Source organism: Canis lupus, chromosome 17 (genome assembly GCF_003254725.2).
Source record: "Canis lupus dingo isolate Sandy chromosome 17, ASM325472v2, whole genome shotgun sequence".
NCBI lineage: Eukaryota > Metazoa > Chordata > Mammalia > Carnivora > Canidae > Canis > Canis lupus.
This window is the reverse complement of record NC_064259.1, coordinates 6,653,447-6,669,616: the sequence shown is the minus strand read 5'-3', so window position 1 is coordinate 6,669,616 and position 16,170 is coordinate 6,653,447. Positions and strand designations below refer to the sequence as shown.

The window sequence follows — 16,170 nt, the reverse complement described above, 5'->3', positions numbered from 1 at the left end:
AAGAAGAAAGATCTTTAAGAAGCTGTGATTTGCCACAAGATCACAGAGCTAATAACAAAAGTCACTTTCACAAATAATAATCTAATTTCTGAAAAAAAAATTTTTTTTTGAAATTTTACATTGTAAAATAACCCAAAGTTACTCTTGACCTTCATCTTCCTTACTCTTGGACCCAGCCATAATTCTGGCCTACCACATGCAGCCTCTGAAGGGTTCCCTCAGACCTTTTACCTCAAGGGTGGGTGGTTGTGTAATTTCTTTCTGGATGACATAGGACTTCCTTCTTGAGTTTTACTTTGATTTCAATGTCTTGAATTAATCTAATTAAGAGTTCTGTCTAGAGACTATTTTTCATATATACTGCGTCAGTGGTTCTTTGTACTATATAAAATATTTAAAGTTGGAATGTTAGAAAAAGTTAGTTCTTACCATTCAGTAAATGTTCCAGTTGTTAAATAATTATATTGCCCTGTATACCATATTAATTCTTTAGTTTTACTAATTATATATCTAACATAAGGCCAAATGTTTGTAGATATTTTTGGCTATATTAACATTTATTTTATCAGGTAGTGATTAAAAATGCTCTAGTTTCAGATTCTGGCTCCATTTAATTAGCTGTATGACTTTGGACACATTTCTGGACTCCAGTGTGATTTTTTATTGTCAGTGGTTTGTTTATAGGTAAATGGTACATAAAGTGGTTAGAATGGGACTTGGCACATGTAGAGCACTTGAATATTTACTGAATTGAATGAATATAGTGTTGTTTTGATGGTAATATGTGCTGATTTAAACTGCTAAAAATATGCAGATAATGGTGAGTAGATATGCCCTAAAGTCAGAGATTGAATGTCTAATAGTTTTTTATTAATGAATTTCAATAAGCTACTAATAGGGAAGTGAAAAATCCTTAGAACATTTTTTTTTGTTTCCTTTTGATTATTTCGTTTGTATTTTAAAGCTCTTCACCAGTTACCAGTTACCTACTCTTTTCATTAAATCGGTTTCTTATATAAAGAGTAACCTATGTAATGAGGGACAGAAGCAGTTTATATTTTGTCTATAAAACAGAAACCACTTAAATGAATTTAAGGTAAAAATAATTGTTATAGTTTGTTGAATGCCACGGAATATTTCCATTGAAGCCAGGTGAATTGTTAAGAAAAAAACTGTTGATGTGATGGTTGAATTATTATATACCAAAATAATTGACTCCTAGAGAGAGAATTCGTATTGAAGTTTTGGTTTTTTCCTAGCCTTTTTTTTTGAAGACATGGGATTGAAGAGGAATGGTTATGGTACTGAATTTACATCAATTTCATTGCCATCCTATTTGTATGAGATTAAGCTTGCTCTAAGGTCCTTTAGCATCTCTTAAAGTGACCTCTATGGTAATTGATATTTTTCCCTCTGATTCTGCTCAGATTTGAGTTTCTTTGATCTAGATCTCAATTACAGTCCATCTTGTAATTTTGGGGAATGAGTACATCAACTTCTTTACAAATCTCTCAGAATTGTGGGGCACTTGGGTGCCCCATTTGGTTTTGTCTGACTCATGATTTTGGCTTGGGTCATGATCTTGGCGTTGTGGGATTGAACAGGCTCTGCACTCAGCTTGAGATTCTGTCTCCTTCTGCCCCCCCCCCCCCCCAATTCTCGAATGCTCTCTCTCAAATCTTAAAAAGAATCTTACATTTTCAAAAAGGAATGCATCACTTGCCTTTTCTGCACAAGTCAGATAACATTGTCAGTGCTGGAGAGAACTTCAATCTTAGCTCTCCAAGTCTTCCAGGATCATAAAATCTGTGGGTTGAAGATTTATAAAGGGGATCTCATGCTTAATCAGCAAGAATAATGCACAAGAGGGATCTCTGGGTGGCGCAGCGGTTTGGCGCCTGCCTTTGGCCCAGGGCGCGATCACGGAGACCCGGGATCGAATCCCACATCGGGCTCCCGGTGCATGGAGCCTGCTTCTCCCTCTGCCTGTGTCTCTGCCTCTCTCTCTCTCTCTCTGTGACTATCATAAATAAATAATAAATAAAAAAAATTTAAAAAAATGCACAAGAGAAATTAAAGGGGAGCTTTTTAAACTACATATAGTTAACTGATTCCCTTTCGGTCTTCTGACTTCTTACCAATGACCGTATGTGGAAAGATTTTCTTACTCAGGGAGCCACTTGTCATTTCTGATCCATATTGAGTTTTCTTAATAACTTTTATAAAAACTGTACACTTAGACTATATTTCTTAAGTATTCATAGCCTTTATTCTATCTGGTATTAATAATTAATACTGGTATTGATACTACTTGTTAACAGCCATGATCATTTGGTAAGACATGAAGCAGAATCCACTGTCTTTTTGGGTTAATATACCATCTCTACTACTGATAGCATGTGGAAAGACAGAACTATTCTGTACCTCTTGTTTCCTTCACAGATAGCCAGCTAGTGGCATCTGAAAAGAACCGTGTTACCTGGCTGAAACTCCAGGTTGAAAGTGATGTACAAGTACCTCTATAAAAGCCAGTATTGTCAATCGTATGTAATGGCTGGATGCAAACTAGTAATCCAGATTTGAGAAAGGAAGAGTTTAGCTCGTAAGTGGCTGTGTAGTTACTAGCGCAGTAGCTGTTGAGCCACTTGCCAAAGTCTTTGGGAAGGCTAGTAAGCCATCCTCAGGAGCATGCCCACATCTGGCTGTGGGAGTGAGGACAGATCGGTGCTAGAACCACATTTCCCTTCTTACCGCAAGTCCTCACTCAGGCTTTTCTCAGCCGCTGTTACCACACTTCTACCACATTTAATCACAAAGTGCTAGGTCTTAAAGGTACCAAGTAGCTTTTTTTGTGACTAAATAGCTTCACCAGAGTTGGCACCTTTTTGGAGATCCTCTGAGATCTTATCTTAACTGACTGACTCACTTGGAAGAAAAAGAAAAGTGAGAGGCACTTTGTTTTACATTATAGTTCCTCAGTTTGGGTACAAGCAGAGGTGGTGATTCCCACAGAATAAATACTGTCTTTGCGTTATTTAATACAACTTCTCAGAATCCACTCTTGTTTGAGTTTTCTTTTAAGATAGGGATGACTATGAGTCAGTTTGAGATTTCACAATAAGTAAAAAAACTTTTTGTGGCAGTCACACTGTTGCCTTTCTCCCTGCAAAGATCCTAAATTCAGGTGTTCCCCAAAGTAGTTTTTAAGTTGAAAGTCATCCAAGATAGATAAAAATGGTATTAGAGTAAAAAGTTAAAGTAGTATGAATTTAAGATTCTGGGAAAATTTCTTAGGTTCATTTTAGTAACTATTAAAATTGAATTGGTGGGATTCCTGGGTGGCTCAACCCTTGAGCGTCTGCCTTTGGCTCAGGGCCTGATCCTGGGATCAAGTTCCGCATTCCCGCATGGAACCTTCTTCTCCCCTCTGCCTGTGTCTCTGCCTCTCCCTGTGTGTCTCATGAATAAATAAAATTGAATTGGTGATGTTGAGCAGAAGAAATTCTTACAAGCTGATCCTTCGAATCTTGTCTTAGTTAAGAGGATGGTGGTATGGAAGCCTTCATTTTCACCGTTGCCTCTCTCATGTTTGGATGTGGCCCTTAATGCTGTGTTGCTGGCCTGGCAACTTTCCTGATTGAAGCCATAATTTTGATAAGAGTTTGCCAGTTTTATAATATATATAGACTTCTGGGGCTTTGTTGGGCAGTTTTAAAATTTTTGAAGTAATTTTGCCTGGCACACCTGGGGGGTGGCTCAGCGATTGAGTTACCTGCCTTTCTCTGGCTAAGGGTGTTATCCCGCAGTCCCAGGATCAAGTCCCACATCAGGCTCCCTGCATGGAGCCTGCTTCTCATAATTATGAAAATTAATTAATTAATTTTTCCTGTGGCTTATGTAGACTTAAAAATTGGGGGTGTAAAATATAATGTTTTTCTGTTTTTTTCTCCTTTAAAATAACATGGATGTAACCACTGCATTTTGTTTAGACCGTTTTTTTCTTTTTTCTTTTTTTTAGATCATTCATTCATTCATTCATTCATTCATTCATTCATGAGAAACACACACAGAGAGGCAGAGACACAGGCGGAGGGAGGGAGAAGCAGGCTCCATGCAAGGAGCCCCATGTGGTACTCGATCCGGGGTCTCCAGGATCACACCCTGGGCTGCAGGCGGCGCTAAACCGCTGCACTACCAGGGCTGCCCTAGACCTTTTTTTTCTTAAAGATTTTATTTATTCAAGAGAGACACACAGAGGCAGAGACACACAGGTAGAGAGATAAGCAGGCTCCATGCAGGGAGCCAGGATCACGCCCTGAGCTGAAGGGAGGTGCTCAACCACTGAGCCACCCAAGTATTCCTGTTTAGGCCACTTTTAGATACATGAAAGTTCTTGAGTTAGAACTGCGTTTTCTAAACTTTTTCTTAGCCTTTTTTGTTTTTAACCTGTAAAAGTCTGCTTTTACTTTTTCAGTAATATACTTACATGAAGGGATCCCTGGGTGGCACAGCGGTTTAGCGCCTGCCTTTGGCCCGGGGCGCGATCCTGGAGACCCGGGATCGAATCCCACGTCGGGCTCCCGGTGCATGGAGCCTGCTTCTCCCTCTGCCTGTGTCTCTGCCTCTCTCTCTCTCTCTCTCTCTGTGTGACTATCGTAAATAAATAAAAATTAAAAAAAAAAATACTTACATGAATTTGAAACAATTTTAACTGAGTTCTTTTCCAAACTTCTAATTTTGTATTGTAGTTGATATTTTCATATAATGTTAATTGATAATATTGGTGGCAATTTTTCCAGAATGCAAACATGATTGTGTCTGTTCCTTGCTTAAACTTTTCCACTAGTTTTATATCATTTAGATCAATGCTTCTCAAACTATGCACCTAGATAGAAGAGTGGGAACACCTGGCTAGCTAATCACTAACATTAGCACTTCACATGCTGATATCATACCATACTTTCACATCTATTTATTGGTTTTATTCTCCAAACAAACCTATGAGGTACAGGCATTAGTGTCTTAAAATTTCTATGAGAATTTTATTCTACTCCATAATATTTTAAAGATTGTATTTATTTATTCATGAGAGAGACACAGAGAGAGGCAGAGACACAGGCAGAGGGAGATGCAGGCTCCCTGCAGGGAGCCCGATGTGGGACCCCATCCCAGGACCCCAGGATCACGACATGAGCCAAAGGCAGAAGCTCAACCACTGAGCCACCTATAATACTTTTTTATTACAAAAAGATTTTTACGTACCATCAAGTAAAATTGATAGTTCAAGAAGATCTCTATCCTATTTGTCTTCTGTGACTTTTTTTTTTTTTTTTAAGAAGATTTTCTTTTTAAGTAATATCTACACCCAGTGCAGGGGCTGGAACTCAAAACCCTGAGTTCAAGAGTTGCATGCCCCACTGAGCCAGCCAGACACCCCCTCTTCTGTGACTTTTTATTCTTGTGGCACATCTTGTATAAATCCCTCAGTTTGAGAAGCGCTACTAGCTCATTGGATCCAAGGGTACATTTCTTTGAATAAAATAGGGAATGAAGTCGTACTTAGTTACTAACCCAATATTTTTTCAAATAATTCTATTCAGTAGACATGACTGTCATTGTTTCTAAAGTACTTTCTCTTGATCCCTGTATTTACCCTTATTTTGGATGAGCAGTAGTCTGTAAGAGACACTGAACAGCCAGCCCTGCTCTGAGCCATGCTGACTTACTTGTTCTGTGATTATATTCTTCATACTTGATGTCTTAAACATTTTGTTTCCCTTCTTTAAAATGATTGTGCCTGGCTGGCTCAGTCAGTAGAGCACGTGACTCTTGATTTGGGGGTTATGAGTTTGAGGCCCACGTTGAGTGCAGAGATAACTTATACACACACAAACACACAAACATGTAAAACTAAAAAAAAGCTGATTGCACATGCACATTTCTGAACTGATACATTCCTACTGTTCCTTCTTAACAAGTCAGAAATATCCCTTCAGGGAAATCCTGTTTAGCTAGTGGCCACCTCTAGCACAGCCAGATGCTCTCTCTGTGGTGCTACTATCCTAGATAAAGGATAAACAAGATAATGTTTCTGTATCTTACTTAAGACTGTGAGCTCCTTGAGGGCAAGAACTTTGTGTTTTCTTTATATCCCCTCTGGCCAAATACAGTGCCTGGCACCCAGCCAGTACCAAGAAATGCTTACTTGAATGAATGGATGAGTGAATAGACAAGCTCTTTATATTTAGTGTTTGATGTAACCTAGCTTTATTAGAAACTATGACTTGCTATAGGCCAAAGCATTCAACTGATGACAACTACATGACCCCTGCTCTCAGTCCATGCTTCAAGTCCAAGGTGGAATGGTTGTAGTTACTGTGGTAGTCCTTCATTGTGCTTACCTGTAATAAAATAGCTTTTTATTGGTACCTAATACTTTATCTTCCTTCTTTTCAGGAATTGTTGGATAAGTATTTAATAGCCAACGCAACTAATCCAGAGAGTAAGGTCTTCTATCTGAAAATGAAGGGAGATTATTTTCGGTACCTTGCTGAAGTTGCGTGTGGTGATGATCGAAAACGTAAGTATGTTTGGTTTATAGGTAAAGTTAAAAAAGGAAGGGAGGATAAGTGGGACACTGTGACAGTAGTCGCTATGTAATCTCCAGGTCCTCTGTAACTTTTTAAAAAATCTTGGAATCTACATACGATAAAATTAATGTAATGTGACCTTAATGTTCTAAAAAATGAAAATAGCCATGAATTTACATAATGTACTGTTTTTGAAAAATTAAACTCAAATTCTGGTGATAATCTGCTAAGATATTATTTAAAAGGCTTAATCTTGGGCGCCTGGGTGGCTCAGTCATTCAGCTTCCTACTCTTGATCTCAGCTCAGATCTGGATCTTTACAGTTGTGAGTTCAGGTCCTATGCTGGGCTCCACACTCAGTGTGAAAAATAATAATAATAAAGAAAAAATAAGAGAGGCTTATTATTACTCTTTTATACTTTAGAGTTTGGTGAAGCATATTTTTTAGCCCCCTAGTTATTTGCATATGCTTTGAGAGTTTGTGCTGTTACATGGCCTTTTGTGTCATCGTACCTTGAAACTTACTGGAAATTACAAAGAGAATATAGAAACAGCATGTTATGCTTTTTCTGTTTGACAATTTATTAACTACCTATTTTGAAGGATCATTACATTGACTACCAATACTTACAAGACCAAATTTCTGAGGAAGAGAGGTGAGTGAGAGTTTTGCTGGTATATAGTTTGTCATAGAAAATATAGATCTGGGAAAGAGAATAAATGAATTGCTAGAGTTGATTGTAAAAAGAAAATCAAAGCAATTTATTACTAGTGGACTTAGCCTCCTGGAGTATTAGTAGCTGAGTACAAGTCAGGTCCTATTAAATTTTGTGTATGTGCCTGCTATCATATTTATCAAATTCTAGTTAGAATTTTCACCCAATTCCTTATTTCTGGTAGGTTTATTAATTTGTTTTTAATTTTGCCCCATCCAAAAAGAGTGTACTTTTTCAAGTAGTTACTGTGGCTTCCTACCCTCAAAGAGGTACTAACTGAAAGTGGAACAGTTTTACCACCCCAAATATCAGTGTAATTGAAGATACAAAGAGAAAACTATTGCATCCTACTGTAACAATTTGTATACTAAACTTATTGATGTATAATTTCTGTTGTCATAAAGATAAGCAAAGCTGAAAGTAACAGATATTTGCAAGTCACAAGGATATCTTTGGGAGACTGGGACATAGCCCCAGCATTAATCTTATTTAACCCTTTCTAGCTTCCTGGCATTTCTATCCCTATCCATAGAATACTCCGGTAGACTGGGACTCATAGTCTGTATTTACAGCTTAGGAGCTGAGACCCCTTACTGCTACTCATTACAGTACTTCCTTAAATGCCAAACAGCAAGAACTCCTTACTATGTGAGGGCTCTACCAGCTATATTTAGATTAATAAGTGTGCCATTTCTGAAGAAGGAAAAATCCTTATATTCAGGCCATAAAAAGGTTAACTTTACATTTCTATTAGAGGAGTATTTCTAAAGCTGTAATGGGCCAGTGGTCTCATTGAGAAAACCTACCTATTCTTTTGAAAGCATGGCTATAGTCAGATTAGAATTGGTAACAATCACTGAACAGCTTTTTTCAGGAAGGTAACCTTTTTATTAGGCCAGTAATCAATCTCTTGTCAGAGCAGATTTTATTTTGTATTTTGACACTTTTATATTGCCTTTTACATAATACATCTTGATACCAAGGATTAGTATTGTTTTTACAAATAAGTCACAAAAAAAGAGATTTTGGTGGTATGATCTTTGTAAAGTGTTTTCATGATTTTGAGAAGAGATAGCCAAAAATTTTTTCTAGCTTTATTGAAGTATTATTGACGTGTATCGGTGAAATTATTTTTAATTGCTGCATTTCCAATTAGTAAAATTAAAAGATACGGAAAAAGAAAATTGTTTGAGTCACAGATCTGGAAAAATCCAATTGCACTATCTCATATTGGGTTTTTTAAAGCTGATTATAAGCAAGCAACATGGGACGCCTGGGTAGCTCAGCAGTTGAGCATCTGCCTTCAGCTCAGGGCGTGATCCTGGGTCCAGGGATCAAGTCCCACATTGGGCTCCCTGCAGGGAGCCTGCTTCTCCTTCTTCCTGTGTGTCTGCCTCTTTCTCTGTCTCTCATGAATAAATAAATAAAATCTTTAAAAAAATAAAAAAAGCAACATTATAAACTAGTTTCTCCATAAGCTGGTATGAGGTAATGTTTTCAGTTTGCTACTATGGTTTTAAAGGAAGGCCACAGAGAAAAATCCAGCTCTGCATGAGGTAGTAGCATAAGTTAAAGGTTAATATGCTGTATACTTGATGGATATTTTCAGTATTGTGCTTCTTTTGTCTCTCCCCCCCCCTCACAGAAACGATAGATAATTCCCAAGGAGCTTACCAAGAGGCTTTTGATATAAGCAAGAAAGAGATGCAACCTACACACCCCATTCGCCTGGGGCTGGCTCTTAACTTTTCTGTATTTTACTACGAGATCCTTAATAACCCAGAGCTTGCCTGCACTCTGGCTAAAACAGTAAGTTTCGGGTCATTCTTATATGTTCTTACTCATATTGATAGGGTCATTGTCATAAACTGGGAATCTGAAAATGATTCCATTGAGTTTTATTTTAATTGATAGTAGAACATAAAGTGGATGTTCACCTATTTTATAAAAATGGTTTATAGTTGTAGAGTAATGCAGTTTGTTTTGATGCAAATATCTACCATGGATATTAATATTTACCAGGCTTTTGATGAGGCCATTGCAGAACTTGATACACTGAATGAAGATTCATACAAAGACAGCACCCTCATCATGCAATTGCTTAGAGACAACCTAACAGTGAGTTGTTCGTTCTTTTAATTTTATTTTTAAGAATAAAAGTACTTCTATTTTAGTTCAGTCTTCCTATCATTTGGGGTGGTTATGTAAGAGCTACACTTTCTCTTAGAAAACGAGTATAAAGATACATAAGTAAAAGTATTAAGTGCTTGTTAGTGTTTTGTATTGGCCATCTGTTCTTTTGTGGGCAGATTTTTAAATTGAGTAGGCGTTTTATCAGACCTAGACCTTTCCTGAGAAGGTAGTAAGATTGTAGGAACTGTTAATATTAATGTCATTGGCTATTTATTTCATTGGAATGAAGATGTTGATAAATTATGTTAATATAGAAAGTTTTTGTGGTTGCAGTATTTTCTTCCTTTGGGTAAATTAGCTACAGCAGGTTAGGGACTATGTAGGTATCTAAGCTTTCCTAAAATCCTGTTGAAGTGCCTTGTAATGAAAATTCACTTTGTGAGCTCTGCATGATGTCTTACAGGCATTTGATGGGGGAATAAACCTTAACCTCAGTTTACTCCACCTATGCCTGTAGGCCAAAACCTGTTTCACTTAATTATCTTTTGTTTTTCTCTCTGCTTTGTGGATAGGCAGATAATGAAGGGAAAAGTAATGGAGAAAAAAAATATAAGTTGGACTTAGCTTTTATAGGTTCAAGTAGATGGATATGTCAAAAATTTTATGCTAAATGTGGCAGAAATAATTCTCTAGGCCTTCAGTTTGGAGCTTTGTCTTTTGCAAGGAGGGATTTTTTTTTTCTTTCCTTTTTAGTACTGTATCTGTTCAACTTTGCTGTTGAACAAGGAAGTTGTGATGCTTCATTCCCAGCCATTAGAATTCCCTGCACTTGTGGGGTAACACTGGAAGGATGGGCATAAAGCACTTCCATAGAAGAAGAGCAGATGGAGCCAGTACACCTCTTCTTAAGAATACTATGGAGCTAGAAATGCCAGTAGTCCCCTTGGTGTTGAATAGTGATTCATTTTTATGAACTGTTGATTGTAGTCAATAAGTATTGATAGTCCCTTCTTCACTTCATTGTTCCATCCTAAAATTGGAGATTCCTTGGAGATCAGTTCTGTCTTGACATCCTGTCTAATTCAGGAATGCTCTCTGCACCCTCCTGCCCACTGCTACTTCTTCTACCCATCAGGCAAGCATAGTAGGTTTGCCTCCTTTTTCCATAGGATTGCCTTTCAAATGTTTGGAAACCGTTATAATGACTATGGTTCACCTTCTTCCTATAAAATTTTTTTTGCCTTACTCATCTCATAAATGATATTTCAGTAGTGCTTTCAGGAAGAACATTGGGGCTGCTATGAACAGAGAGAAAGTTAAAATCTAAGGATATTGCCTTTTTTTAAAAAATTATACTATTTAAAAAGAGAGAAAGCTTTAAAAATATACTCAAATGGTGTGTTTGTGTGTCATTTGTAAATGCATAGTGAAAGTTTACAAAGATACACTTTGGGGAGGGAGTTGGTGGTGGTTGGGATTTTGAGAAACCTAACTTCCGTTCTAAGTCATGGTCTATTGTCTGGGTAACTTAATTTTTTTTTTTTTTTTTTCTCCTAGTTATGGACATCAGACAGTGCAGGAGAAGAATGTGATGCAGCAGAAGGGGCAGAAAACTAAATGCATACAGGGTGGTCATCCTTCCCCTCGAGAAACCTTTTTACTCATCTCCATTCCTTATTCCATTTGGATTTCCTATAGCAAAGAAACCCATTCATGTGTATGGAATCAACTGTTTATAGTCTTTTCACACCACAGCTTTGGGAAAACTCCATTCCTTGATTTGTGTTTGTCTTGGCCTTCCTGGTGTGCAGTTACTGCTGTAGAAAAGTATTAATAGCTTCATTTCATATAAACATAAGTAACTTCCAAACACTTATGTAGAGGACTAAAAATGTATCTGGTATTTAAGTAATCTGAACCAGTTCTGCAAGTGACTGTGTTTTGTATTACTGTGAAGATATGAAATGTAGTCATTACAATTTAAAAGTGTTCCACATAACTTCTTAATTTCTACATTCCCTCCCCTACTCTTCTTCAGGGGTTTCCTTTCAGTAAGCAACTTTTCATGCTCGTAATGTATTCCTTTTTGGTAGGAATCCAGAAGTATTAGATTGAGTGGAAAGCGTTTGGCATTTCTGCGCTGGGGGTCACAAATTGAAATGCCTCCCGTATCATATATGATGGAGGTCTTGTGTATCTGTGACAACAGGAAGTTTCCTTACTCATTCTTCATTTGCTGCTGTTTAAGTTGACAACTTCCCTTCCCAATAAAAATTCACTTACACCTACTGCCTTTGTAGTTCTGGTATTCACTTTACTATGTAATAGAAGTAGCATGTTGCTGCCAGAATACAAGCATTGCTTTTGGCAAATTAAAGTGCATGTCATTTCTTACTACACTAGAAAGGGGAAATAAAGTACACAAGTCCAAGTCTAAAACGTTAGTACTTTTCCATGCAGATGTGTACACATGTGAGAGGGTGTCCAGTTTGTCTAGTGATTGTCATGTAGAGAGTTGGACCACTATTGTGTGTTGCTAATCATTGACTGTAGTCCCAAAAAAGCCTTGTGAAAATGTTATGCCCTATGTAACAGCAGAGTAACATAAAATAAAACTACATTTTATAAACCATTTACTATGGCTTTGTAACAATGGCACACTCGTTTTAAGGGACAGATGAATTTACTACTTTCTGAAGTTTACTGATACTTCCCTTTTATCTTATGTAAATTGTAGTGATACCTGTACCTGCATTGTGATTGACTTGTCTAGGGATGCCTGGAAATGTATAAAATTGGACTACATGTCTTAGAGTTAGTATTTTACCATAGATCAGTTATGTGGGCCATCTCTTCTTCAGATGTAAATGATACCTAGTTAAGTGTTATATGGAATAAAGTGGACATTTTGAAATTAGAAGAGTTAATTATGTGAGTATGAGTGCTTTGGCTGGTGTTAGAAGTATGCTTCAGTGGATATTGAAGCAGAATGTCAAAGTTTGAGAGTATATTACTTGTTTAGTTTTCAGTTTTTGTAAACATTGTTGTGCCATTAGTGAGCTTCAAATAATTTTGATTTTATAATATCACATTGGCTGTTACACTAACCTGTCTTAGATATTGACCTGAGGATTTTTTTTTTTTTTTTGAGGATTTATTTTAAAGTCAGAAGATAATCTGAAAAATTCAGCTGTGTAGGATTAACCTTTATCTCCTAAAATGTGACCATGAAAAGAATTGAATGGGACTTGGGGAGATACCCATTTAAATATAGAATTTTGGTCCCCCCAAATCTAAGTCAGTAAGACACTACTTTTTTTTTTTTTTTTAAAGATTTTATTTATTCATGAGAGACACAGAGGCAGAGACACAGGCAGAGGGAGAAGCAGGCTCCATCCCGGGTCTCCAGGACCAGACCACACCCTGGGCTGAAGGCGGCGCTAAACTGCTGGGCCACCCAGGTTGCCCAAGACACTACTTTTTAAATAAAAAGTTTATTGAACATAGGAAGAGCATTGTGAATTAGGAGAAAGAATTACCACATTTTAACAAGTACTGGTAAGTACTATGTAATCACTGAGTAATTACAAAGTAGCCTGCCTGGTTGCTTGCTGGCTCTTCCTTTTCCTTTTCCTTTTCCTTTTCCTTTTCCTTTTCCTTTTCCTTTTTTTCTTTTTCTTTTTTTTCTTTTTCTTTTTCTTTTTCTTTCTTTCTTTTCTTTCTTTCTTTCTTTCTTTCTTTCTTTCTTTCTTTCTTTCTTTCTTTCTTTCTTTCTTGATTTTATTTGAGAAAGAGCAAGCATGAGCAGAGGAATTTGGGGGTACAGAGGAAAAGGGAGAAGCAGACTCCCTGTTGAGTGCCGACTTGGGACTCCCTATCTGTATTCTGAGATCGTGACCTGAACCAAAGGCAGATGCTTAACCAACTGAGCCACCCAGGTGCCCCAAAGTGGCCTTCCTCCTTAAAGAGCAGATTATTCTCAGCATTTAGTCTCAAATATCAGCCTCTCCTTGCTTTAGGAGAAAGTGGCCTCTAAAAAGGAACCGAGCCTTGTGGTATCTCTTGACCCTCTGATTCTGGGGCTTCCTTACGCTAGATGTAGAGTTTATTTGTAGAACACTGCTGAGAACTCAGTAGGAGAGAAAACACCTCAGAGGAAAGGAGTACGTGAATGAAGTTTCTGGTGGAGGAAAGGTTCAAAGGTGTATTTGTATTCAAACTTTTCAAATTACTTTCAGACCTCAAATGTTAAATCTTAACTATTTTATAATTCGAACTTATTAATTGGGAGGGTGGTTTGGGTTTTTTAAATGTCATTTTGGATTTAATAAAATAATTTGGGAGGATTACATTCTAACATGGACTATCCAAAATAGAAGCATTGGGGATTCCTGTTCCCCAGTGAACAGTACAGTGAACTATGACTTGTTTGAGATAAGAAAAACTACTTTTTGGTTGGGGGCAGGATTGGTAGAACAACATTCAGGTATATAATTTAAAGTATTTATCGGTGGAGACTTTACTGTGGTTTTTTAAAATGAAAAACACTAGAAAGGAGGTGTGTAAAAATTCTATTAGAGTAAAATAATTTAAGAAAATCAGAATTATAATCACTTATTTTTTAAATGCACTGATTTTTAAGGAGTTGAGCCAAATATTCAAAAACATTCGAGGCCTATTACAGGCATGGACATGTGACTGCTTCTCTCTAATTGTGAGCCTGATTTTATTTGGACTGATTATAGGTGAGTGCCATCTGAATATATTAAAATGAACATTTAACCTCATCTTTCTTTATATGGTTTAGGAAGATTTTCACTTTAAACTGGTGAAGGCAGTTACACTATATTTTCTTCTGACCTACATCTGTTGTCTTTCCTTCTTTAATTTGTATTTGATGAGCTTTGCAAGAGGACAGTTACCATGTTATGTATACCATGTGTAGTAACTACTGAATTTTGAGGACATTGCAATTAAGTTCCAATATAAACCACAACAAACTTTGGATCCTTTCAGCAGGAGCTTAGACAACCAATGGTACCCTGAAGATACGAAGATTATCATTATGAAATCAAGTTTGAAGCAGTCTTGCCATTTACTGCTTATCCACACTTTGTCAATGGCTATATGCCTTCAGAACTAATGTTTTAAAGGGAATAATAATAAATGTCCAGAGAATAAAGCTGGAGACTTATCTCATTTTCAGTTTAAAATGATAACCCCTTGAGCATGTCTATGGATGTTCCAGCCCTTTGCTTTACTTACAGGGAACCCATATTAATTAAATAGATTCTGGTGCCTGGTCACAGGCCATGCACATTCATATTTAATTGAATGGATTCCCCTCTCAACTTCCCTGTCAAGTTGAGAGGATTCCCCTCTCAACTTGACTGACAGGACATCTAATGAGGAAAAAAATGAAATTACTTGCCCAAAATTATGTGTCTTATTAAAGTGACAGACCTAGAGTTTGAATTCAAATGGCATACCAAATTAGTTTCTATGCCACTGTTCCCTGTTATAGATGGATCGGTTTGCTTATTATAGTGAGTAAATAAAATTAGTATTTTTCTATCGTATTTGGAAGTTTAGGGATTTTTTTTTTGTTTTACCTCTTACTCAAATACTTCAAATCTGTCAGTTTTGCCCTTTGAGTAAAACCTCAAGAGCAGCTTGAGAAATTCTAGGATATGCTAGACTTAACTCATGGTATGGAAACTAGTCTGAAAAGACCAACTGACTTACCTGAGGGCTCAGCAACTAGCTGTTTGGCCTGAAACTAGACAAAAGAACCAGATGCAAATAACCAAATTCTCAGTAATTCTGTACTAGCTAAATTGAAAAGGATTTTCGATGAAAATTACTCTATTTCTTCTCATCAACCAGATTTTAAAAATGAAGGCTTTACTTTATGCTTCTCAGATTTTTTTTAAGGGGTGAACCCTTTGACAATCTTAAGAGAAAGTAAGGAAATCACATTCATTGCCAAGCAGTTTGTCAAATTTATGGCTCAGATATGTTCATTGTGTATGCTTCCTGCTGAAGGCCATTGAATTTTAATCCTGCTCAGTGCTGTATTAGAGTGGGAGAGCTATCAGGCTATTCCAGCTCAGGTTTCCACTCCCGTTGCTCCATGTGGTCTTGGGCCAGCATTATTGAGGCCTGACTCTCTCATCGCAACAGGTCCTTTTTCTTAAGTATCTTCACAAATAGAAGTTCATTTCATGAGGTTTGGGGGTTAGACTTTTCTCCTGATTTTGGAGGAAAAAATTGAAGCACAGAGGCTAGCACAGGTAGTATGATGACGATTTGAACTTGAGTGGCCTACTTTCAAGTTGGTACTCCGCTCCTGCACTGTGTTGCCCTGTTTTTGGAGAGTAAAGCAATAATTGCTACTTTCTTACATTTTAGGTTGTAACCAGGTAGTGGATTGTGTCACTGCCAGTTTTATTTTGTTAATAGGATGGGAAGTAGGGTCCCTGGCTGTCTCAGTAGGCAGATTGTGTGACTTGATCTCAGGGTTTTAAGTTCGAGCCGAACCTTGGGTGTAGAGATTAAATTTTTTTTTTTTTTTTTTAAATTTTTGGGGACGCCTGGGTGGCTCAGCGGTTGAGTGTCTGCCTTTGGTTCAGGGCATGATCCCAGAGTCCCGGGATCGAGTCCCACATCAGGCTTCCTGCGTGGAGCCTGCTTCTCCCTCTGCCTATGTCTCTGTGCCTCTCTCTCTACCC

The 16,170-nt window shown here is 37.4% G+C and overlaps 1 protein-coding gene across 1 annotated transcript in view; it reads left to right on the top strand.

Moving 5' to 3' along the window:
* The window catches only part of YWHAQ (tyrosine 3-monooxygenase/tryptophan 5-monooxygenase activation protein theta), a 37,406-nt gene extending 25,335 nt beyond the window's left edge, over positions 1 to 12,071 (top strand). Inside the window, exons 3-6 of the mRNA XM_025454691.3 lie at positions 6,457 to 6,580; positions 8,952 to 9,115; positions 9,329 to 9,424; positions 10,997 to 12,071. Of these exons, the coding sequence (XP_025310476.1) occupies positions 6,457 to 6,580; positions 8,952 to 9,115; positions 9,329 to 9,424; positions 10,997 to 11,056 (444 nt within the window). The 3' untranslated portion in view covers positions 11,057 to 12,071. The remainder of the gene's footprint in view (positions 1 to 6,456; positions 6,581 to 8,951; positions 9,116 to 9,328; positions 9,425 to 10,996) is intronic.
* The last annotated feature ends 4,099 nt before the right edge of the window (positions 12,072 to 16,170 follow it).